At 37.3% G+C, this 25176-nt stretch overlaps 1 protein-coding gene across 2 annotated transcripts in view; it reads right to left on the bottom strand.

Moving 5' to 3' along the window:
* The window catches only part of LOC121634488 (chemokine-like protein TAFA-5), a 168517-nt gene that overhangs the window by 54503 nt on the left and 88838 nt on the right, over positions 1–25176 (bottom strand). For both annotated transcript variants that reach the window (XR_006009240.1, XM_041977161.1), the window contains exon 2: positions 17436–17585. Coding sequence is in view for 1 of the 2 variants with exons in the window: in XM_041977161.1 (XP_041833095.1) it covers positions 17436–17585 (150 nt within the window). In the remaining variant the exon portion in view is untranslated. The remainder of the gene's footprint in view (positions 1–17435; positions 17586–25176) is intronic.

Here is a 25176-nt window from a genome sequence, read left to right as displayed (position 1 = left end):
ATATTATTTTGCCCATGTGATGTCCCATAACCAGCTCTTATTAAAATTGCCCCCATGTGACATTACATGATGAGCGTAGTGAACAAGGGAGGGACTTTATTTTATTTAATTTTATTTAATTATTTATTTACTTATTTATTTTACATGGAGATTAACAGGTTCCCCTGGATAGGATAGTGTGAAGGATGGAGGTAATGATGTCTCTCCTGTGAGGGACACTAACATCTGCAACTCACCGCACACACATATTGTGCGTAATATACATGTGTGCTTTTTTATTCTTACTGGCAAGGTGAACCAGGGGTGCTCCAACCCAAGGACAAAGACAGTTGTCCCTATGATCCTCCTTGAAGGCACTGCAGAACAATTAGATGAGAGCGGAGGGTGACTGCAGCATGGTCTACATTACATACAAGTTTGTAAAAAGAAAAACATTTATTTTCTTTATGCAAACTTAAAATAGCATAAAGACTACAAAGGGACTCTATGAGTCCAAAGGTAACAGAATCTGCAACCAAAAAACACAAGTAAAAGAAACAACACTTTTAATTAGTCTTTCTTGGCTTTTTAGACATCTAACAGGAATCTGGAAGTTACTGGTCCCAAAAGCAAATACTCTTGAACAACCATCACAATTTTATACTTTGGAAACCACTAATCTGTGTATTCTGTGTATACATCATTATACAATGATGCCTTGAATGAGCACGATATTAAAAGGTGTCATTACACTACTATATTTTTTTTCCTTAACCTAACCAAATTATAATAAATATTGAAATGCTGGAAGCAAGTTTCTTCTTAAAAGGAACTGGTTGCTGGCAGGAGCTAAGAAACTTTAAGTGCATGCCCAATCATGTACAACAATGCCTTCAAAAGGATTTTAAATTAAAACAACAAGGTTCAAAGAAAACAACACAGTCACCTTGTTATGTTTGTTGCTTCCTTGCCTTCCACACCGAGTCCTTGTATTCAGCTGGTTTATCCATCCAGCCGAGTGCACCCAGCTGCACAGCGATTACAGGTGGGGTTTGAAACGGTACACAACAGCGAGACGCATGCATTATTAAATGAACCCGTGTTCAGATGAAATTGCTAAGCCAGCCAATAAAAGGTAAATTACCAAAGACAAAACACGGCTGCAAGGAAGAGAGGGGCCTGCCTGAAATTGCATTGCATTAATGAACATCATCATTTCTGAAAATGGAGAGGAAACATAGAGTTGCACCTATCAGCGCAAGACAGAGTGAGGATACGTGAGTGCGAGATAGAACACAACATTGACTACCTAATTATGCATTTTATCATTTCAGTCACAATAGAGTGCCTCCCTTCTTTAGTTGCCCAATGTGCTCGTGCAGCTGTTCATCTGCTGCTTTAATGAGGAAGATAAAGAATAATCACAACCACGTTATATTTATATCCGCTGACCACCAAACTGCTTCCCACTGTAGCATAACACACAGGCACAATTTCACGACTAAGAAGACCACATAGTTGCATTCTTTTCATAGATGAAGCGGCTACAACACAAAACACGTAAAAAAAAAAAATGTTTTTGTGCATCATTAAAGCTCATGTGTGCTGAAAATAACCCACAATGAGCTTAATGGGATCACACAAGGCCGTGGATGATTTCTCTCATTGTGTGACTGCTCATGTTTTGACACTGTAGGAATAAAAACTGACTCAAATGACCTCCCCTTTTGCCTATTCTATTGACTTTCCCCTCACGTCCCTGGCAGTCAAAGCAAGCACAGATCCTTGACTCCCTGCAGAGCTGTAATATCATGTTGCTGGTCCCTCACATTGTGTCCCCTGCATCCATCCAACCATATAACCAACTGGCGCCACAGCCATCCGATTCCCTTTGGCTCTTAAAGTAAAAAGAATAAAAAAGTAACAGTAATCACATGAAAGGAAGATAAGTGGGAGCAGGAGAGTGGAGGAGATGTACACTGCAGGGCTCTGACACCTATCATATGGAATCAGCACCTCGTGAGTAATGGGGGTTAAAAAGGGAAAAGCTCTTTTTCTCTCGATGCCAGATGGGCTCGTGTGTGTTGGATCAGAGCTGCGAGTGAGTGAATGAGTGAGTGAACACTCGCAGCCCTTCTTGGCAGTCCTCTCCGTCAGCAGCAGAAATCAAATGGCACGCAGGACTCAAGAGCTGATTGGCCCACCTCATCTGAGCTACCATCAAGAGCTGGCAGGAAAAGCAGCTTTACAATCCAAAAATGCGAACATGTTTCACTGAGGTTGTCACTGACTGACATTTAGACAAATACAGACAATTACTATAAAGCAAGCTGTCTTTTTACAAATGGCAGCTAAATGTTTGCCAGAAGGGGGAATATTCACATCTGTGTGGAGTGCTAAGAGATTGGAGCACTTTCTGGAGTTGCCGATGATGTCTGAAAGGCTTATAATGTCAAAGATTTTTTATTTTCCTGAAGGGATTTCAGGAAAATAATGGGAAAACTGTGCACTAAACACATATGAATGCTGAAATAATTGCATGTGCTGAATTTGTAAACATCTCTGCACATCTTTAGCAAAATTCTGCTATAAACCAGCCATCACCATACTTAATCACATTTTTAACTGGCATGAAAGCAAATAAAAAAAAAAGAAAATCCTTTCAAAAATCATGTTAACCTGAATGTCAAAGCCTGCCATGAGCAACTACACAGTCATAATTCTGTGTTTTACTGTCAGAAATCATGAAGTGGTTTAAAAAAAACAGTCTTGCAACAGAGGGGGAAATTGTCCCAAATTTATATTTTTTTATGTAATTTTAATTGATTAATTATTTGTTTTATAGAGGAACAAAGTTACAGCATTTCTTGAGGATACCGTAGGCTGCATGGGAGCATGCTCAACTAGTCTTCATGTATTATGTAAACTTGAAAAAGGCTTCTCAACATATTCCTTTGAATGTTTTGTGGGAGGGGTTGCTTCAGGACTGAACCGTGTGGGTTCTTAACTATGGAACGTTCAGTGAAAAAACCAGAGCATTGGCAATAATTCTTGCATAAAATAGAAATTTATTTTTCTCAGTTCCCTATATTTCAACCACAGGAGTCAAAGGCTCAGCAGAACTCCAGGAGAGAAATTTGGCCAACATTTGACGGCCTAAGGGGTTAAGGGATGTTGCTATGTTTATGACTGACAGTCTAAAGAAGTCCATTTGATTTCCATGCCTACCTTTAACAGAGATGTTTTTAAAACAATCTTTGTATAAAGCTGCATTACAGAATTTTGGCATTGCCTAACAAAGGCTAATTGAGCATCTGTCTTGCATCCTGTCTCTTCTCTGAGCTCTCTCCAGCCAAAAAAAGTCAGCCTGATGTTGGCTCGTCTTATAATAATAATAATAATAATAATGGATTAGATTTATATAGCGCTTTTCAAGGCACCCAAAGCGCTTTTACATTGTGTGAATCCATTATTCATCCACTCCTCACTCATACCTGGTGATGGTAAGCTACGTGTGTAGCCACAGCTGCCCTGGGGCAAGCTGACGGAAACGTGGCTGCCAGTCTGCGCCTACGGCCTCTCCGACCATCACCGACCATTCATCCACACATTCATACACCAGCGATGCCAACACTGGAGGCAAGGAGGGTTAAGTGTCTTGCCCTATCTCTTGCTCTGTCACTTTCTCTCTTTTTTTTCATCGCTTCCTCCATTAATGTCCTCTTGGATTCCTTTGATTCTTTTTTCTGGAACTACTTGCTGCTGACTCTTACACCCTTGGCTAAATACAAAAACCTGACATCCATTTTCAAAACCAATTATTTGACAATTGTGCTAGTCATTAGCATGAATTCAAACTTTGTGTTTTGTGACCATTTATTTATTTATTTTGAGATCAAGCTGGTATATAACAAGATTTTAGAGCCTGACATATCTCCTTGTCATGGCCACTTTAATTATGTTCTGTTAGTAATCATGTAAGAAACGTCAGTCAGTGTATTTCATCTATTTATCAGTTCATTCTGTTAGGTTGTATTAGAGTTATCATACAAACTGTCACTGTTATGAGTTTGATGGCTCACATTACACTATTGTAACCTGCAGCCTCCTCGAATAAATCATCCTTTTGCTACTTTGAGATATGCGATAAACAAAGCATGATAAAAGCAGGGGTCTGGAGTTTAAGGGTTCCAAAACTGGAGCCAGAACTATGCAGGCAATGCATGGAGACTTAGGCTGGGTAACAACTGAAACGACAAAAGATTAAAAGGTCTGTCTGGAATAAATCAAACTGTTTTCTGTGGGCAAAAAGTTTTTAGTGTTAAAGGAAGTGGAGACTTTCTACTCATTTTTGTTATATTGTTACTTTAATTAAATGAAGCTTTCATCAAGGACTGATGGAAAATCTACTGTTGCTATGTCAGTACTATTAATGCTGTTCTACTTTTTCAGCCCACATTTGTTTACATTCTGGAAAGTTAAGTGTGTCAAGTAGATATTTAATATTTTGATCATGTGCTACTACTACTTATCAATTCATTACTTGGGCACAGAAGAAATTTTTAAAAATCTGTTGATTTTAAGGCAAATTTGGACGAATTTTGCTTTCTGTCAAGGTACATTTCACAGTCAATCAGTAACCTGTAATAAGTGAATGCCTAAAATTTATAAGATAACCCATTAAATATAAATAATAAAATAAAAAGTAAGATTTTTTCTCATCACATCCATGGCTGGATCAAATGTTTTTCTTTCTGTGTGTGTGTGTGTGTGTGTGTGTGTGTGTGTGTGTGTGTGTGTGTGTGTGTGTGAATACTAATAAAACTAAAAAGAACCCAAGTGCATATCAATGAAAATTAAATGCTAATTCATGGCAATTCTTACTTGCCCTGTGTGTTTAATAGTCTCCAAACTCCTCTCAAAAGCATAAAAAACAAGGATATTTTACTAGTAATAACTTATTATTTTATGTAATAAAGAAAATACATATTATATTAAAAAGTGACTTAAAAGTGTTGAGTCAGCTATTTATTTCTATATTGAGGCATTTGAATATTGTATAACATAACTTATTTTTGGGGGGCTAGAATATACTGTTAATACTTAAGTTATACTTGTAGATCTGGATGACAATCTCAAAACTCTTTAGAGAGAGCACCTTTATCTATAGATAGATGATGTTACCATTATTGAGTCACAATGTCTCAGCAGTAGTTATGTCTACAGACACACTTGACACACTCCTCCTGCTGTAAATTGTGGCCGGGGCCCCGCGAGGGTCTGTAGAAGCAGTAATTATTCATTAATTGTTCACTGCCCGTAGCCTTGCGAACAGACATAGCCCCTTGGACATGCGTTCACAGTGGGAGGAACTTTTCTCTTCCAATTAGGCCAGTGAGCTGGAGATGGAGAGAACACGGACCATCAACCGCGACGGTGCCCGTGAGCAGACCTGTGGGAGACGCTGAGGACAGGCGGCAGGCGTTTAGGAGTGAGTATGGTGATAAGTACAGCTGGATGCTTGAGTGTGTGTCCTCGCCACTCTCTGCTAATGGCACCAGAGATGGAGATAAAAAGAGAAAGACAGAAAGAGTTGTGCAAAAGTGAGGCTAAATGGAGATGCTTCCACACTTGGATTTATTTAATCTGTGTGCTTGTGATGGTTTGCCTCTCTTTCTGTCCTGTCCTGTCTGTATGTTCTATTTCTGTAGTGCAGTAGGTGGCAGGAGAAGGCCATCTGGATAATTGGAGGCACCGAGGCCTAGTGCTTCCCCTCTATAAATCCCTGGCCTTACTTTGTCCAAGTGCATTTCAGCGTACCTAATACTACACTACACATATTCAAACACAGCCACACACATATCCCCCGAACAAAAAATGACATCAAATATTTTCTATTTTGATCAAGTTTTTTGTTAAAATGAAAGGATTATTTCATAGGCCAAACCAAACCATGATGAGTTGTTTATTTTGAATACTGTTTGTTATCCTTATATGTCTGTCTGTGCTACATGTCCGTGTAGGAGGACCTTGTAAAAAACAAAGTTGGAGTCAATGACAAAGTGAGTTTAGACATATTAAGCTATAGATTTATAAGGCTGAAATGTCCAGATGAGTCAGATGAGTTTACAAAGTGATTGGTGCACTGGCCTTGCTAAGAAACTCTCTTATGAAGAGCTCTGTAATATTTCAATGCAAGAGCCTGATGGCTCATTTGACATCAGACATACTGTAACACATGAAGGCAATCTACCGAGCCAACATCCCTCTTTTTTTCATGCACACTTAGTAGTGAGTTGATATTCAGCTGAGTGATTCGGTTTTAAATCGGCACAAAACTGAGTGGCAGGGATTTTTTTCCCCCCTTACATCCATGACAAAATTACTGGTGGCTTACTGTTGCTGGGGTAACACAATCTTTAGCATCAGCATAAGAAAAGAACATACAGACAATGATAACAGCAAAAAAGAAAAGTTGATGATGATGACTTTTTATTGCATCTATGTATGCTTCCAGAGAACTTCAGTGGCCTCTTTCTCATTCTAACTGCATTAATTATAATAAAACACTGAGAGCAATGTGCACAACAATAGGGCATCAATAACCTCTGACGTTATCAACATCTCAGAACCTGGGAACACCTGGATCCACTTCATCACATTGCAGCTGCAAATTTATTAATGCAGTGGAAGTGCAATGGGTTCTGAGCAGAATGGATCTGCAGCTTCATTAACAGAGAGCTTAACTGCTTGCCTGAATGTGTTATGGCATCTGCATGGGGTATATCATCTGGGATATTAAATATTTACAGTTAGTGTGAGCATGTTGAACGATCACTGCACGCAGAAATATTTATTCATATCTGGCTGCATCCATTATTTAGAAGAAAAAAAAATACAGGGCTTTTTTTCTTTCTTTTTTTTTTCTCTCTCTCTCACAAAAACAATCAAACTTCGAAGAGATTAAATACTTGAGATTAGTTGAAAACCATCAGCCCAATACGAGGCAGAACTTTATCAAAACTCTTTGAGGACATACAATTGGATTTTGGTGCAGAAACAAAGAACACGTTCCTTAGAAAAGTTTTGGCATCTTACATCTAAACGTATGCTGATCAGCCAAAGAAATGAATATTGCACCAGATCTTTCATACCACTCTAGGGTGGGAATGCAACAGCAAAAATAGTTCTTGAAGGTCTAAGTCATGAAGGCAGGGGAAAAAAGGTTTAGAAAGTTCTGTTTTGTAACAGAATGATGGCAGCAAATCCAGTGTGTCCAGTCAGTAGTACTTTAGGACCTACATGGAATGGGTAAATATTTGGCAATTATTAAAAGTTTGAGGGAATCGGGATCTGGATGGTCAATGCAAGGAGATTTTGAAGGAGTTAATGGTTGGATGCACTCAAGTCAATCTGCCAGTGGTTGAGTTGGAGGTTGAAGGAATGCTTTCATATAGCAATGATTTGCACTGTATTGAAAAAACATGCATTCACACATACATAATTCTGATTGAGTCACACCAATATTACCTCACCCTATGCCACTGTGATGTACCATGCAAAGCCATCATTGTGTCTATAACCCTAAAAACACTAAACATTGCTCAGCCCTGCTCCAAAGGTGGTCTTTTTACCCATAACAGTGCTGTTCTATACCAACTCTGCTGAGCCAAGTTGGTCAAATCATGTGGAAGAAACAAGCTGCCCAGTCTATGAAAACTAGTCCAAATCAATCAATTGGGTTCTGAAAAAGGAAAGCAAAGTTGCTTAGAATTAGAGCTGGCAACAACTGGATGTAGTAGTGCATCAGTTGAGGTGTATGTATGTCTATGTAACACAAGTACGCTTTACAGGTGACCTAATTTGTGTTAAAATAACCAGAAAAATCTGATTAATCATTCACCTTGTCCGTGGTTTGAATTTTGTGGCTAATAGGTGTCTTCAGATAATTTCTTTAATGGGGAAAAACACAGGTACATTTGTTAAGTAATCATAAAATATGTCTGAAATGTTTTTGAGGATTTTAGTAGAGAAAAGGCTACAAAGTAACATACTGCAAGGTTAATTGCATTGTTTTTATGCTGATGTGCACCACTCATCAGCTTTTTCACCCTAAAGGGAAAATACAAGCATTTGTTGTTTTATATTTCTGCCCCTTGCAGTGCAAAACATCAGTATTTGTCTGAGTGTATGCATTAATTCAAAGAAACTGTTCAGTGCCTCCGGAGGGAGATGTTTTTCAGACATTTGCAATGCTCAAAAGTGTAAGAGAAAGGAAACACAGAAACAATGCTCAATGAGGACTAATTCTCTTTCATACCATGTAAAACGAAGGCTTGGCAGTTGGAGCAAGTTTCTTCACTAGTGTTTAAGTGGATGGGAAAGGACAACGTCATAGGAAAAATACAACAACAAATGAAGCAAATGAAAGCTTAATTTTTTTTACAAGCCCATATAGATAAAAAGCTGATTTACTGGGTATTGTGTGTCCAGGCAGTTACTACAGGCATTGTGAGTCTATGGCAAATTTCCCCTAGAGGACAATAAATTCTATTCTATTCTATTCTATTCTATTCTATTTAGAAATTCTTTGTAACAATGTGCCCTATAGGAGTTAATTTTAACACTCAAAGTGTAAATATGTGAGATATATATATATATATATATATGTAGTATTTCGTCATTTTATGACTTTTTAAATTTAATTATTATTATTAATATTATTATTATTATTATTTGCTGTTTTTGAGTGTGAGCTGTTAATTTAGAGCATTCAGAATTACAAGTTTTAAAATATTAATGAATACCCGATAGTGGAATCTCACTACATACATTACTATACAGTCACAGTATTAATAAGAACGTGATTTAGAAATTTACAAAATATTGAACAACTAATAGATTTCTAAAATAAATAAATGAATATTAAGTAAAAAATCAGTGATACCAAAGTGAACAACAAGATAGAAGATGCAAAGATTTGCATGTCCTGTGTGGTTCGGTATATAAAAAGCACTGTCCCGCTCCAGTTAGGAGCTAACACACCAAAAGAGAAGCTTTCCATTTCAGGCAGTGGTCCCCTTCTGCCTGACCTCTCTCCCTGTGACAAGGCCACAGATCATGCTCATCAGTCTTGAATCTGTGCAGTAGTTGTGTGGCTGCGTGTGTGTGAAAAGAAAAGAAAAGAAAAAAGAACACAGAACGGATTTTACAGGTTCACCACTGGACCATCTTTTCCACTCCCGGCTTTTCCAGTAAATGTGTTGGTCGCTTCTGGCTTGCTAACTGGCTAACGTAGATAACATGTCATGTTTACCTAACAAACATCTGTCCGCTCCTTTCCTCTCTGGATCAAATCAGACCAATGGGCAAATGCTCTATGATTGGAGCTGTAGTATTGTTTAATAGTCCAGAGACTGACTGACACACGCTGTTGTCACTATCACTGCCTGATTCACCGGACCAATTATCATATGCAAAATATCCAAATTGAATATACTTTTGAAATATATATATATGTATACATATATATATATATATATATATATATATATATATATATGTATATATATATATATATATATATATATATATATATATATATATATATATATATATATGTATACATATATATATATATATGTATACATATATATATATATATATATATATATATATATATATATATGTATATATATATATATATATATATATATATATATATATATAAAGATGGACCAAATGGGAATTATCAGCTGCATCTGGGGTTTCATTCAACTTTACAGACTATTCCACAGCCTTTCAGTTAATTGTTTTTATCTCCAGCCGACAACATTACACTTCAGATCCATTTTCACCATTTGTAGTGTTACAGTTAGCATTTCACTTGTGAACAGTGGGGAATGAACAGCTAGAGATCCAGGTGTTCCCCTCAGGAAATGTCCAGAAGAGAAAAGAGGACGGTTAATTAGATGGTTTACAATTGTGTTCATTTATCACATTTCTAACAGGTTGCTAACAAGATAATGGCACATTATGTAAATGGTGTGTTTACAGTGTTTTAGCTGATTTTCTGTGGCCAAAAATAGTTAAAGGACCTTATTCAAATGGTAAAATTACTGTTAAAAAGAATCTGTGATCTGCAAAAAGTTTTTTTTAAAGTTCAGAAGTAAATTACATCCAATTTTCTATCAATTCTATCTATCTATCTATCTATCTATCTATCTATTGATATTATGATCAAAAATAACTCCAAGGTTCCTTACTTTTTTAGATGGATTTAAAGAAAGGGATTCAAGCTTTAAAAACAGTTTCTCACTGTGTCCTTCAGGACCGATGACTTAAACTTCCATTTTGTCCTGGTTGAGCTGAAGGACGTTTTCTGCCAGCCATGTCTTAATATCTAAAATACAGTTAAAAAGGTTGTCCATAGGGCAAGTATCATCAGGTGACATGACAATATAAAGCTGCATAACAATGGAAGTTCATACCGTGTCTCCTGATGACATCCCAAGGGGTAACATGTAGAGATTAAAAAGAGTTGGACTTAAAATTAAGCCCTGGGAAATACCACTTATCAGTTTTATTCTTCCCTCTTCCACCAGCTCCTTCACCACAAGTAAACTGTAAACAATGCAGTCTTGGGCATAGTTCTGCAACAGTTTAGGTACAGATGGGTAACCTCCAAAAACACTTTTTTTGCGGGAAAAAATTACATAGAGTAAATAGTACAGGTACGGGTACAGGGGTATTTTCACAGTTACTTAATGAGTTAATGTGCTGTTCATGCCCAAGGTAATAAATCAACGGGTTGGGTTGTGTCCAGATTTCAATGGGAGATATCAATGGGTAGGGTTTGGAACGGTTCCAGGTAGGTGCGGGTCGGTAAAATTGGACCTGTGCAGGACTCTGCACTTGGGGTTCCCAATTTTACTGTAGTGTGCAACGTAAACCTTTTTTCTAAACACACACTGTTGTTTTTCCTTTTACCCAAACAATACTCTGTTACATCCTTCTTCTTCTTGATGCTTTATCACAATTGGCATATGTCCTTTTCTTTTTGGTCCACTGGATAGTCCATTTGCACCGTGAACCGAGAACCACTGCTTTCAAGCAGACCTTACCAAACAAATCATACCATCCCCGGAAGTGTACCACGGTTTGTTTAAAGTTGACCAAAGTTAACCACAACAGATTAAGAAAGAAAGAAAAAAATCTGTAACCATAACATAACCGTAAAGATGTTTAATTTACCAAACAATATGGTACCAATCTGCTGCTAATGGTCAACCAGAAAATCCCAACACTAACAAACTGAAAGGCAGCATATTGTCAATAGCCAGTCTGACATATTTCAATAAATAGACTTCCTATGGTTGTATACTTGGAGAAGAAAGTAGTCTAATTAAATAACCTAGTTGAACATTAACTGTATCTAAACCTAAATCTGCACGTAAAGATACTGACTGTGACAATCCATTAATTTTGAAACTATCATTTTTCATCATATTGGTTTTAGTGGAGACACTTTTGAGTAACATTAAATCTGCTAGATAAAAGTGTATATAGTTGCTCACCATTAAGGCTGCTGCTTTGTGGAAGATGTGGTTTGAAAAAAACTAAATATAACCCCAAACCATAGATTTTAAAGTAATATCTGAAGGTGTCAGCCTCCTATAACTAATCCCCAGAGAGGCTTTCATCAATGTCAGCATCTTAGCAAAAAGAGACCAAGCCCCACCTTATTCACCTCAGACAAGGACTCCCTGCTGAGCTGTAACGTTCATTGCCACAACCATACAGACTCACTACAAGCTCCACTAAGTCTCCTGAGCTGGTTACGTCTGTATCTATCCACTCCCCTCAGCCACCACAAGCAGATAATGCTGTCGAAGCGTCTCTCTTGGCCTGTCATCTTCCTAATACGAACAAGTATCAGCTCTCTTAAAAGTCACCAAGCACAGATGTAAAAATGTTCAAGAGCATGAAATTGCAGTTACTGGAGGATGCACTTGTGCAACACTGGGCTGCAGTACAGGCCTAAAATAGGTAGAGCCTCCAAAGTCATACAATGGAGAGAGATCATAGGAATGAGAGGGTGTATAATAGAGAATGGATAAGAGCAGAGGGAACAAAATAATAAACTGAGATACAAACAGAGCCAGACAAAGGCAGCATTTAATGTCATAGAGATGCAGTGGTTTTGCTTTCTTTTTTTCTGGGCTAGTCTTCTTATCATGTTGACACCTTATCTCCCATTTTCACCTCCTCAATGCAATAAATACAAAAAAGCAACTGAATGGGAAACACGCAACAAAGAAAGACTTTTCAGAACTCCCTCTGTTTTCATTACCAGGTGTGGTGTGAGGCTGTTGATGGATCTACGGATTATCCTGCACACACTGAATGACCGATGTGAACAGCATCTGAAGCATGAAGGACACCGATCATGTCAGCCAAGGCAAAGGCATATGTGAGCAGACCTCAAGGACTCCAGTAGATTAAAAGTGATTGAAATCCCATTTGTGGTATTTGACGTCTTTTCTGCCAGCTTTCTTCCCCACCCCTGCACCTCCTCTCTTTTTAAATGTCCCCACAGTGAAAGGAGTCTGCCCCTGAATAAATAAACAAGATTGCATTAGTGGAGGCACGCATCTCAGCTTTGCATGGCAATGTTATCAAGCTGTGGGATTTTGTAATATGAACAGTGGCAAAGGTGTATGCATGTTTGTGTGTCTGTTTTTGATGAGTAGCTGTGTGACATTGTGGATGGAAATTATAAATTAGATTCTGACGTAGACAAATATGCACACAGATGTGTCTCTGTATTCATGCAAGCTCAAAATCTAATGCTAAACTCAGTCACAGTAATGAAATAAAAGTGTAGTGCTACTACAGAAACTTCCAAATGAACTTCAGTGTCCTGAATTTTAAAAACTCAAAATACAAAACAACCGTCATTTTGTTTGAGTCTATAAATCTCTCATTCATGTAACTGTTCAGATTGCCAGGATGCTATTATGTCATGGAAGCAGCTCTGAGTAGAATTATCCAGCCTCCCCAAGTTTATCAGCACTCACATCTAAAATTATGCTGCATTCAAGTTAGAACTTTATTTTTTCTTTTTTGCTTAGCTCTGTCATAGACAGGTAATTCTCATCAAAGATCATAGATTATAAAGTTGTTGTCTCTGGATACTCCATCTTTCTCCCACAGTTTTAAAACATACATGTTAGAATTACTGGTTTGTCTAAAGTCTCCCTAGGAGTGAGTTTGAGTGGTTGTTAGTCAGTGTTGGTCCTGTAATGGACCAGCAACCTTGTTCAGGGTGAAACCTGCGTCTCACCTGATAGTAGCTAGGATAAATTCCAACCCCTCCAATGCCCTGCACTGGAATACAAGGGTACAGAAAGTGGATGAATGGTTATATAGCTAGCTTAACTTAATAAAGTAGCTAATGTTAGCTAATATTTCATATCCCAACAAGAAAATCCAATACTGTTAGATTTTTCTATTTGTTATTGAATGTGTCATCTAGGGCTGCAATGATTAGTCGACAATAAAAATAGTCGACAACAAATTTAACCGTTGACTATTGTCAGGAAAAAAAACAAAACAAAAAAAAACAAAAACAAAACAAAAAAAAACTACAGATAAAGACATCATCTTCTTCTCTATCTCTGCTGAGAGTTGCACATGCTCAATAAAGTCCACCAGAGGAAAAATATGGCAGCAGAACAAAACAGCAGCAGAGGACGTCAAAAGTCTGGGATAACTTCACATTAAACTTAAATGTTAATAAATATATTTAAATATTATTAAATAAATTAAATACATGTGAGATTTGTAAAGTAGACCTTGCGTACTACAAAATTACATTTGCAATGGTCGAATGTTTAAAGAAGAGGCACGTCAGACTTACATAACAACCTCATGCAAGATGTAAGAGCTGAATGTGAAAAAAGAGCCATTTAATAATTATGCGATATATAATACGTTTAGTTGACTAGTCGTTTCAATAGTCGATGAGTAACTGACTGTCAGAAGAGTCATTAGTTGCAGCCCTAGTGTCATCAGTGGACCAGAAGCCACATTTACAAAAACATATAAGCAATATTTCTTAATATCAGCCTCTAAAAATACGGAATAATGGACCAACAGTCAAGCTTGGAGTTTATTAAGTCTGCTAGGGAGGTAATTCAACAGGTGTATTACCCAGTTCCTGGCTGTTACATTGCTTAATCCATTAAAAAAATGGTAAGAAAAGTCAATTTTTTAACAAAATGTAACAAAAAATTTACATTTTTGTTTTGGGAGGGATATCTACCATTTATTGCCATGTGATACATTAAAAATATAATGTGGTTTTCTGCTTCTGGGTATCTATTAGGGGACAGAAGACAAGTATCAGATTGTGTTCAACAGGATTTTGAACAAAGTTTATACCATAAATTGAAGCAAAATGTCTCAGAAACTGTATGTAACATATATGTCACATCGGGCTCTTATGGGTTAAGCATTTTCTACTTTCCCTACATGAAAAAGCTACTATAGTAAAGCATCCCTGCAGAAAGTAACAATGCTTAAAAAATAAAATTTGACATAAGAGATTAAAATCCTTTAGAAACCAATAGAGTTGCTAAATTTAAGTCCTCTGAATTAGCATTAATACATTTAGATCTTTTAGTCTTTTTTTTTTGGTGGAGATTTATTAAGTGTGCAATTTTTACAGCTGACTTCCTCCTGCAAAAGTCTCTAAATCTAAGCTGTTAAGTTTGAGTGCTCTTCAAAATCAAGGACTAGATATCCCACACAGTGCTCCATGGAGCCCATATAGTGACAACAACCTTGTGATATTATCCAGATATTGTGTATTTATAAACAAACAAACAAAAAAAAAAAAACCCTGCACATAGATTAGTCACCAACAACAGAGGGATAGTAAAGAGACTTCTTGGTACAGGTGGTCATGTCTAGACTACATGACTCAAACAGAGCACAGACAATGTAAAAAAAAAAAGGGGGATTTTGAAGAAAAATGCATGTCACCTCTGTCTACCACATGAATTGTACAGTGAAGCAGAGCATGTCCTCACACGATCAGCAGGTAAAAAACAGTCAAACAGAGCACTGAGGATCCATAGCGCCTCCAATCAGAGATACAGCTGTGAAGGCACAGTTGAATAACAGACAAACAAGACATCCAAAGTTACAGTTCCCTGCAAGTCTTTCTTGGCGATAAAGTCATTTATTCCTTCCTCACCTGTGCACACAACCTTTCCTCCCTCCAGGAGAACAGGCCACATTAAAAGAGCGCAACAGGCACTCTGAAAGGCAGTGGGACGGCGGCAAAGATGCAATTTAAAGGTGAAAGTCTGCTGTCATCTCAAAGATTTGTCTTAATTCTATCTGCTGTTTCTACCCAGGAAGAAGAGTGGTCCATTACAGACATGTTTTCAAGGATACCATGGCAGCAATCAACTGATGAGCCACTGTCACTCAGCTGCAAATAACCTTGCTTTTACCAAGGTACAACAATGTAACTCTGTATGTAGCAAACATTTTACAGCCTGTTTCCTTTAACATAAGACAGGTGTGTAACAGAAAGCATGCTGTATCCAAGAAACAGCTCACATATAAGCAAAATACAATAACATTGGCCTTCATTTAATTGGATTAATAAATTAATAAAATTAATTTCTATTTAATTTTCTTAAACAATGCCAGTAGAAAAAGATCAGAACTTACTGTATATTTCATTGGCTCCATTTAAAAATGTGTTTTCTCAATCATTTATTTGGCAAAATGAAATGAGGATGGTGACTTATGATATTTGAAATGGACGTCACTTTTTATCACTTTTATTTACGTATGTAAGGGAGCATAAATGGGTCTTAAGAGTTTATTTGCTTGTGTGCTGCAGATAATTCTACTATTGAAAGATCACTTCTAGTTCAGATTCAGCTTTCAGACAGATGGCCTCATATCATTATTTAAAACAGGGATCTCCAACTCTGGTCATCATGAGCTACTGCCCTGCAGATTTTAACGTTTCCCTGCTGCAACACGCACACTTTTTATTGTGAAGTTTGTTGTAAGAGGAAAACATCTATAACCTGCAGGACAGTAGCTCAAAAGGACTGGAGTTGTAGATCCTTGTTCTAAGAGCTCACATTTACTGATGGAGGATGCAAGCTGCAACGTCTCTGAGGCATTAAAACAACTCCAAACCATAACATTTTCACAACCATCATTCACAGTTAGCATAAGGATCCTTATCTTAAAAGATGTATTACTCTGCAGCAAACATGTCTACTATTATTCTTGCTGAACAACTCTGACTTTAATTCGTCTGTCCATGGTATATTATTCGAAAACATCAGAATATCTATGAGCAAACTGAATTTATTAAACAATTTGTGAGTTTGAAGACTTCTTCCTGTGTCAAATTCATGGACTCGTGAGTTCAGTATGTTACTAATATATGAGGGGTTCTCATCTTTTTTCTTTCTTTAAGAAAAAACTATTAAAATAAAAAATATATAATGACTACTGCAAATAACTACTTTATTGTAATTAATATATTTTTCTTAATTTTTATTGTAAAAAGAACAACATTTCCCTCGGTGTAAATGTCATACGAATGGACAGTTTATCAGGCTTTTTGTCCACAGCTAGACAATGTATATCTGGTGGATGTCTTTAGCTTAAAATATATTCACTCATTTCTGTATAGTTTGGCCCATAAAATGTCAGAAAACTAAGACCAATGTCCATCATAGAGTCAGCTTGATACATTTTGACTACAAGTTATTATCTAAAAGCAAACGGTTTGGACACAAAAGGATGTTAAAAACAAGGAAATTTTGAAACTTTAGCATTTGCCTTAAAATAATTTAAATGTTTGCATGGTTCTCAAAGAAGTGGTTATTCAATTAAATGATTTGGTTCAATTGATAATAGTTGTAATTATGGTGATGATTAAGAACAAAAAAAAAAAAAAAAAAAAGCTGTGCTGAAACAGACACCATTACACAAATGGTGTCACTATCCCGCTATGAAAAAGCCCATCTGTTAGTATGGGATTTAGAAGTCTGCCCTGCAGCAGCTTTTTTATTATGACTCAACTGTAATTAGATTTGATGCAGGTTTTCTAACATAAAGACAGCCTTGTGATCCAGTTTGCTCCACATTGTAGGTTTATCCACCTTAGGCTTCAACTAAAAAAACAGCTAATCCCTACAGTAGCTGTTCAAATTTTACAAGTAATTTTCTTAACGTGCTCCAAGGCCAAAGCAGTTAAGAGCCAAAGTCAAGCAGGCCTAAGGAACAGCATGTTCATGTTTGAGTAGTTTTCACTGAAGTGTAACTATTCACTGGAGTGAAAGCTACTCAAACTTTAAGTGGCCCCTTAAACAAAGCAAGCAGAGCCAGGATCTCCCCTCCCCTCCTCTTACCGTCCACACAGGCGGGTCTGGCTCTTGTAGTTCCAGCGATCTGGCCCTTCTTACAGGCACAGCGGGCTGTCTGCCTGGCGATGGTCCGCCGTGGTTGGCTGCTGTCCCTGTCCAACGTCACAATCTCACATGTCCCCGCTGCCAGCTGGCCTGGAAATGACATTGCACCACAGGATGCGAGGTCAGATAGATGCAATCATAAACAGGGCAGAATAAACTAGACTGAACACTCTGTGAAATCTGTATTTTGTCACAAATCCAGTTGTATGTTTTTTTCTTTTTCCAAGATCCTTTAAAGCTTTAGTTGCCAGGGCTCAACACTAACATAACTAATAACTACTGTATTCATGTTTAAATTAATGGCATACATTGTTATGTTAACCCAAAGCAGAGAACTTCTTTAGTCATTTATCATTACAAATTTTGTTGTACTTTATTAACCAGGCTTAAGCTACAACAGTACCAGAAGAACTGTGCTTTCATTCTTTTAAAATAAATAATTTTATGTCATTGACTTTAAGTCCATTGGATAAACAGGAAACATGTAGTTTTTCACATTTATGTTTTATTATTCTTGACAGGTATGGTATCATTAGTCCTGAACCACTTTACTGGGGCTGTTCAAACAAAGAAACCAAAGGAGGAACGCTATGGAGTGTGTGAAGAGACTTTTAAAGAACTGGCTTTCAAATTTCGGCCACCAAAAAGACTACCCAGAAGCTATTTCCCAAGACCACATCCAATCAGCACATCTCTTTCTAGGTAATATACCCATTACCCATGAATGAAACACATGAATACTGATGAAGTTTGTAATTGCTTCCAAGCACCACCATCTTGCACACACACATCCTTTCATGTATTCAATCAGGTGACCTTTGGCCTTATAGCCGGGCCCTTGCTGCTCACAAATTAACCTTTGTCTGTGTGTAGAGGCCCTCGGGTGCCATCTTGGAGAGGCTTATCAGGATGTAATTGTGATTGGCAAGAGGATGGAAGTTGTGATTAAATCTGGACTTGAGTCCCGAACACTTGGGTGGCTAGCTTAATGAACTGAGCTGTGAGGGGTCACACCCAGGGTAATGGGGATCTATCAGGATTCATCCACAAAGAGGTACTTGTGGTGACCATGGTCACAGGCAGAGAAAATGGCTGTGTGAATACACAATTTGGCTTTTTCCTGTTCTACTTTAAGAAGGTGTCTGAAGACATTTGTCTTTATGAAAAGAAATGTATTTATTTTCACAAGGAAATATACAAAAATATTACTTTGGCAGTTCTCTACCCCCACCCCCTCCCTCTGTTATCTTTAATTGTTTTTTTTTTTTTTGTTTGTTTGTTTGTTTTTACAGTTCCATGTATTTGTCTTTCAGGTGGTGCTGGATAACTTGTCATGTAAGCTCCTGCATGTGTATCTGAATCTCTGTACATATGACCATCTCTTCCTGTTCCTGCTCCCTTTTTTGGAAATCATCCATTGCAACAAGCCCGACAGACTGTTTGGATGTCTTATGTAATCTCACACATTGCTGTGGCTCCGACGCACCATGTGTGAAGTCAACAAGCTCAAAGACTGTGGCTGATTAGATGTTGCGATTCTGAGTTGTTTTTCTATCTTGAGTCAACCGAGCTCATTAATTGACTGCATATCATCAAACATTTGCCTTGTTTTAGATGCCATAGCTTTAGTTACCAGGAAACTGTATACATTTATTTTTCATGTTATCTTTTGTATGGCTGCAATGACTTCGTTTTGTTGAAATGTGATATGTATATATACATACAGAGAAAACTCATTTTGCCATGTGTTTTTCACAATCTCACTCTTTCAGTCACTTCCCACAGGTCGTGACCATTGGTGAAGGTAGATGCATATATATATATATATATATATATATATATATATATATATATTTTCTTGCTATTTGACATCCCTTAAAAATATAAGACGCTTGGTTTAATTAAAAACAGGGTGTCCAAGGTCGGTCCTTAAAGACCACAGTCCTGCAGGTGTTTACCTGCTTCAACACACCTGACCCAAAGTAAATGGATCCAACAGCCTTTAAGTTCTGCACCATGACTCATTAATTTAAGCCAGGTGTATAAGAGCAGGGACACATTGAAAACCTGCAGGACATCGGAACTGGAGCTGGACACCCTTTAAAAAGAGATTTAAAAATACTGTGCCTTAGTTTATGAAGGCCAGATAAAAATAAAGATAAAAAGCTATGACTTATCATTATATATTTTATCACTCACCTAAACTAGGTGAAGTAAAGAGAATTATTACTTTTTTTTAAAAACGTAGTGCAAAAAGTAATGAAATTGTTTTTTGATGGATTATTTCTTTCTTATAACAATGCTTCTGGGCAGTAAATCCTAACTGTTGGAAAGCCTTTTTATTTCCCTGTGGTGACACATTTGTGAAGAAAATGCATGTGTGGGATGAGCAGCAGAGTTGAATATGTTGGGTTGGACCCATTAAAAACTGCTAATCTCTGCTGTTCATGCCACAAATGCAAAGAGTCATTGCAAAGAACTGTTATTACAACAAAGAAATAATCCACCAAACACAAATTTCCTTACTTTTCTTTTTGCTAAGTTCAGATTGCAGTAACAAAGTTTTGGAACATCTGAATGCTGCACATTCACATGTAAATATACTTTATATGGATCATTGTACACAGGTAAGCTACAGAAAACAGTAAATACTACATTTAGCATGTTAACATCCTTCAAAAGCAAAAAGGCTTCTGTTATAAGCTCTGTTTACCATATTTTTAGTTTCTTATTCATTCTTCTTAATAGACTAGGTACTAAAGCTAGCTAATTAGCAAAAGCAATGCTAGCTATTTAGCTTTTAATGCTAAAAAGCTTTTAAAGAGAAAAGTTTCACAGATGTGTCCACGTGTTAGTTCATTAATGTATTTAAAGTGGTCCACCAATGCCAACATTTAGCTCAAAACCCCACAAGATTAGTATTCATAACAAAAAGTCATAAAGCAGCAAAGCTCAGAGGGATTCATTCTGCAGAACTGAGCATCCAGAGCAAATTAAATTTCACTGTATAACTGTAAAGACTTTTTGCCACACAATAAAAATGCGTGCTTCATGGTTGTGTTCAAGGAAATGTCAAGGGATCACCAAAATTAGGACTCATTTCCTGGTAATCGGGACTGAATGGTATTCCATCAAACAATTAATGAGATGCTTTAGTCTGCACTCATCAGCCAGTAAGTTCATTACCATTCAATTTAGTTAAAAAAAATTAATACTTAATGTTTATTAGTTTCATAATCCTAAGAAATTAGTTTAGTCTTCATTTTAAATTCAAGTTTCACATACTGAGGGTACTTATTGTGCCCTTCCAATATTTAATAATTGGCTGGTGAATCTCAAATATTTCAGAAATGAGTCCATAGGAAAGTGAGAAAGTAAATTAAAATTTTAACAAGTTGGTTAAAGCTGCAAGCACAACAGAGAGAAATTTAGGCCTAGCTGGCCTCAGTCCCACAATAATGTAAGACTTGACCTGCCTCTTTCCTAAAACAAATTGCTCGAAGCGTCTTCATTGCTCAGCCTCTGGAGCACAGCAGCAATGATAGCATGCCCACTTCCACTGAGAAATACAGCAAGCTAAAGAGGGGGGAAAAAATTAGCCAAATGGTCCCTCCATAAAATTATTACTCTGAATACTCGCCTGCATGGCTTTACTGAAAAGGTTAGGAAACATTACTGTAGAGCATACACAGAACAGCATGACCACACATTAGATCAGAAACACTCTGAATTAAAATTCTGTAGCACTGTTCATTAACAGTTTTTAAACATGCAAAGAGGCAGGATGCCATCCAATTTTTTCCAGTCATCCCATGAAGAAATTGGATCATGAAAAGAGGAAACAGTAATCTCGTTTTCTGGAATAGCCTCATGAATCGTGGGAAAAATCTACAACTGGCAGGAGTCCTCAAACTAACGCAAAGCATGTTCCAGTATCCCTGTGATTTATTATCACCCTTATCGGCTTCTGTTGTTGAGCAGTTGTCAGCTTGGCCAGCCAAATGGTTGATTAAAATGTATGTGTGGCCACCCTAGAATGAAATGAAAGCTCATACTGTGACAGAAGATAGATGCATGTGGCAAAGCGCATGACCTAAGACAGTGTAATGTTATTGACACGCTCCTATGCTTTTTTATTTCTCTTCTTATTCCTTAGTACATTACAGCTGCTCTGCCTTTTACAGCATTTTGACAGAAGTCCAGCAAATTTTCAGTGGAGGAAGACATAACATCTTCTTTGTCTGTAAGCATGTTTTTCAGAAACATACTATTTTGTGCTCCTGATGTGATCTAAATTCAGCAGAAACAGCTTTGTAGTCTCAGTCTGCTGAATCAAATGCTTAGACATTTATAAAATATGGGGTTTAGGATTGTGAGGGGAGGTAAGTATAGTTTTTATGCCTGTTTTTTTTTTTCTTTGAAAATCTGCTGTGTGCTGAAGTCTTGCTGGGACTGCATGCTGAGCTGCACAAGAAGAAGCCATTTCCAAAGTATTTCTGAGTGTCCTCCTACATCCAGCAAAAATGTGCCTTCTGACATGAAATTACTGAAGTGCATTCACACAGAAACAGTTTTTAATTAGCCCTGATTTTTACAGCCACTTTTTTTGGCAGCATGCACATAAAGATGCACAAACAGAATGTTTTCTGATTGAATATTAACACAACAGCAGATGGTTCCAAAGGACTAAATTAAATAGATTTTTTTACATACTTGTTGACACAGCTGACATGCTGTAGCGTTTTAATTTATAAGTTTTTTAAGAAGACTAAATACAGGTAATTTTAATAATACCTAACATATCAGAGCAATCATATAGCTGTTTCCTTTTCAACTGAACAAAATGAATATATAGAAAGAATTTAAAATCACGCATTGGATGCATTAGATAACTTTTGGAAGCATGCTGTTTTGGTATTGACATAAGGTGGCAAATTTCCAGCATAGAAAAGGATGATCTACTCAAGATTTTGTAAGGTAAAAAGATGCAAAACTGTCTTTAGTTTGAATATATCTGCAACATTGCCTCCAAATAACTGTGCACATGAATTAGAGAAAACAGCTGTAGTGTGACTTTTGGAAGTATTTCCAGGACCTGACAATTAATCTGTTAGAAAAAGTTAGCTGTGACAGTATACGTTTGTTCATTTCTCTCTATATGATAAACAGTGCTGCATTTTCTTGTTAGCACACCAGATAAAATAATTTCCACAGCATCAATAAGTAAATTTCTAAAGACATTAACATTTGAACAGTCTGACTGCGTTTCATTCATGAACATGCATTTACTCTTTGCTGCAGCTTCTGGTCATTGCATTTTACAGGAAAAGCAATGATGGAGTCAAGCATTTTCTTAGAAATGCTTCATCACATCTTAATTTCAAACAGCCAGCAGGCCATATGGGCGCTGTGTAGCAGAAAGTATTCAGGCTGTTGTGGTTTGAGCCAGCCAAGAGACTGACATCAGCATCCTCAGAGCACTGCAACATTAGAAGCGGATCCAAAAATATCCTGTGTAAAGTGAGGAGCCTTAAATGCTGAAATATAACATATTGATTTGTGTATTAAGCAAACAACATTGTCATGGTGTCTCAGAGGAATATAAATTGCTCGTGTGTGCAGCCGTGGTAATGCCAGCCAACGGACACACTCTTTCTTAAACATCAAAAAGATGTATAAAATGGCTCAATCCATCCTAACAAAAATATATTTTCCACATGTTCTCTACTTAACCTAGAAATGCTGCATGGCAGCTTGACATAGCTGGAAATTAACATCACATCTGTTCTGCTGGAGAGGACAGAGTATGCATATGTGTGTGTGTTTGTACATGCCAGACCGGTATGTTATATCAATCCTGCATGCTATAACTGTTCAGGATGAAAGAAAAGAGTCCAGGGCCAAGACTGCCAGTCAGAAATCCCATTTTGAATCCAAATGCTGCATTAGTAGAACCTTGATATCTTCCCTTTACCCTGAGGCCCAGCAGGCTAGTTTTTAAATGAATCCTTTTAACATGCTTAATCAGAAGAGCCAGCTGAACAGTGAGTTGTAACAGGAGAGAGAGCAGAGCAGACAAAATTACAGCTTCAGGTAAAGGAGCAGGAGGATGATGTGGGACCTGAATGAAATCTTCAAAAACGATGTGCACTTGATAGGAGTAAAGAAACAATGTAGGCAGACACTTCGATTGGACTTAAATGTCTTTGTAGTCTGGACCCTGATGATTACAGAGAGCAGTCTGAAGAGAGTACAGTGTGTCCTTGATGTTTAAAAGTGCACCGAATGAACATTGGGATAGATGAGCAGTGGATAGGGCAGAAATGGAAATACAGAGAAATAAGGGTTACAAGAGTCAGGGTTGTCAGTGAGTCTGAATTGTGCATAACTTGCTTTTTAATAGGAGTACAAGGGAAGATTAAATTCTACTATTACCATACACAGGAGCATTCATGTTGAAAAAGGAGCCAGCAGCAACTTGACTTAGCATACCAGAAGCAGCTTGATTCTATCCAACACAATGCTGCTACCATCTCCTCAGTCTGTGAACCAGATCATAAAACTTGTATGGACGCCAAAATCAAAATATAGTAACTACAATTTCTACACCAGTAATTACAGTGTAGAAAAAAATGAAAAATAAAAATGGAGGTAAAGAGTATATTCAGTAACGTTACATTTTTATTTGGTGTTTGGTTAGGCTCACTCCATTACCCTGTCTAGTTAGGTTAATGGAGGTTGGGAAAGTGTTGCAAATCACCTGTAAATAGATCCAGTTCACTTGTATTTCTCACAGTGTAAAATGTGAGGGGGGAGTTCAGAGCACCCAAAAGGGTAGAACATGATGAAGAATAAGCACATTGAAAGTTGTGGATGAAGGTCCTTGATGACTGTCGACTGTGTTCATAACACCAAAGAGTGAGTGGAAAGCAACATAAAGATCAGCAAAAATGAAGTGGCGACTCTCACAGATATATGTAGTTGCAATAAATACTTTGGAAGATTAACTTCTATGTCCACACCTAATCTCACCCACTGACATGTTGTTAGAGAGCTGGGTTTGGAAATATCAGTAAGAAGTCTGTAGTTTTCATTATAATAATTCTTATTTTAAGATTTACCACGTGATCTGGCTGATCTCTGTTGCATTTCCACCGCCAACCGTACCCTTACAGAGTAGGCAGTGAATAAGCTGGATAGCTATAGTGATGTGTCAGCTATGTAATAGTGTGATGTCACAGAAGCCCAATACCTAGCTTGAATTATAACAAAAAAAGAATGTGGCACAGAAACAAAGGAGGAGAATGGTGGACATCCAGCGGTTTCAGTTTTTTCTTCTTGGCATGTTGCTTAAAACAAAATGAAAAAAAATCCACCGTATATTTAAACATGGTGCTCTTGCTGTTTTGTTGTTTTTTTTTTTGTTGTGCTGAGTAGCATGAATTGATTACTCTTTCACCTAATCAATGGATTGTCATGTGTTAAGCTCCACCCCTTTTTGGTTAGAGCGGTAAGATTGGGACCGTAAGGGAAGGGTCTTAAAAAGTAGAATGGTTCAGACCGGATAGTCTGGCACCTGTCCCTTTTTTTGCCCGTGAAAACAGGAAAAAAGGCACACTAACCCATCCTGTACCATAAACCTGTAGTCTACGGGAAAAGTAACAACAAAATGCAGGAATTT

This window comes from Melanotaenia boesemani, chromosome 23, assembly GCF_017639745.1.
Source record: "Melanotaenia boesemani isolate fMelBoe1 chromosome 23, fMelBoe1.pri, whole genome shotgun sequence".
Taxonomy (NCBI): domain Eukaryota; kingdom Metazoa; phylum Chordata; class Actinopteri; order Atheriniformes; family Melanotaeniidae; genus Melanotaenia; species Melanotaenia boesemani.
Note: the sequence above shows the minus strand (reverse complement) of the source record. Positions and strands in the feature narration are given on the sequence as shown.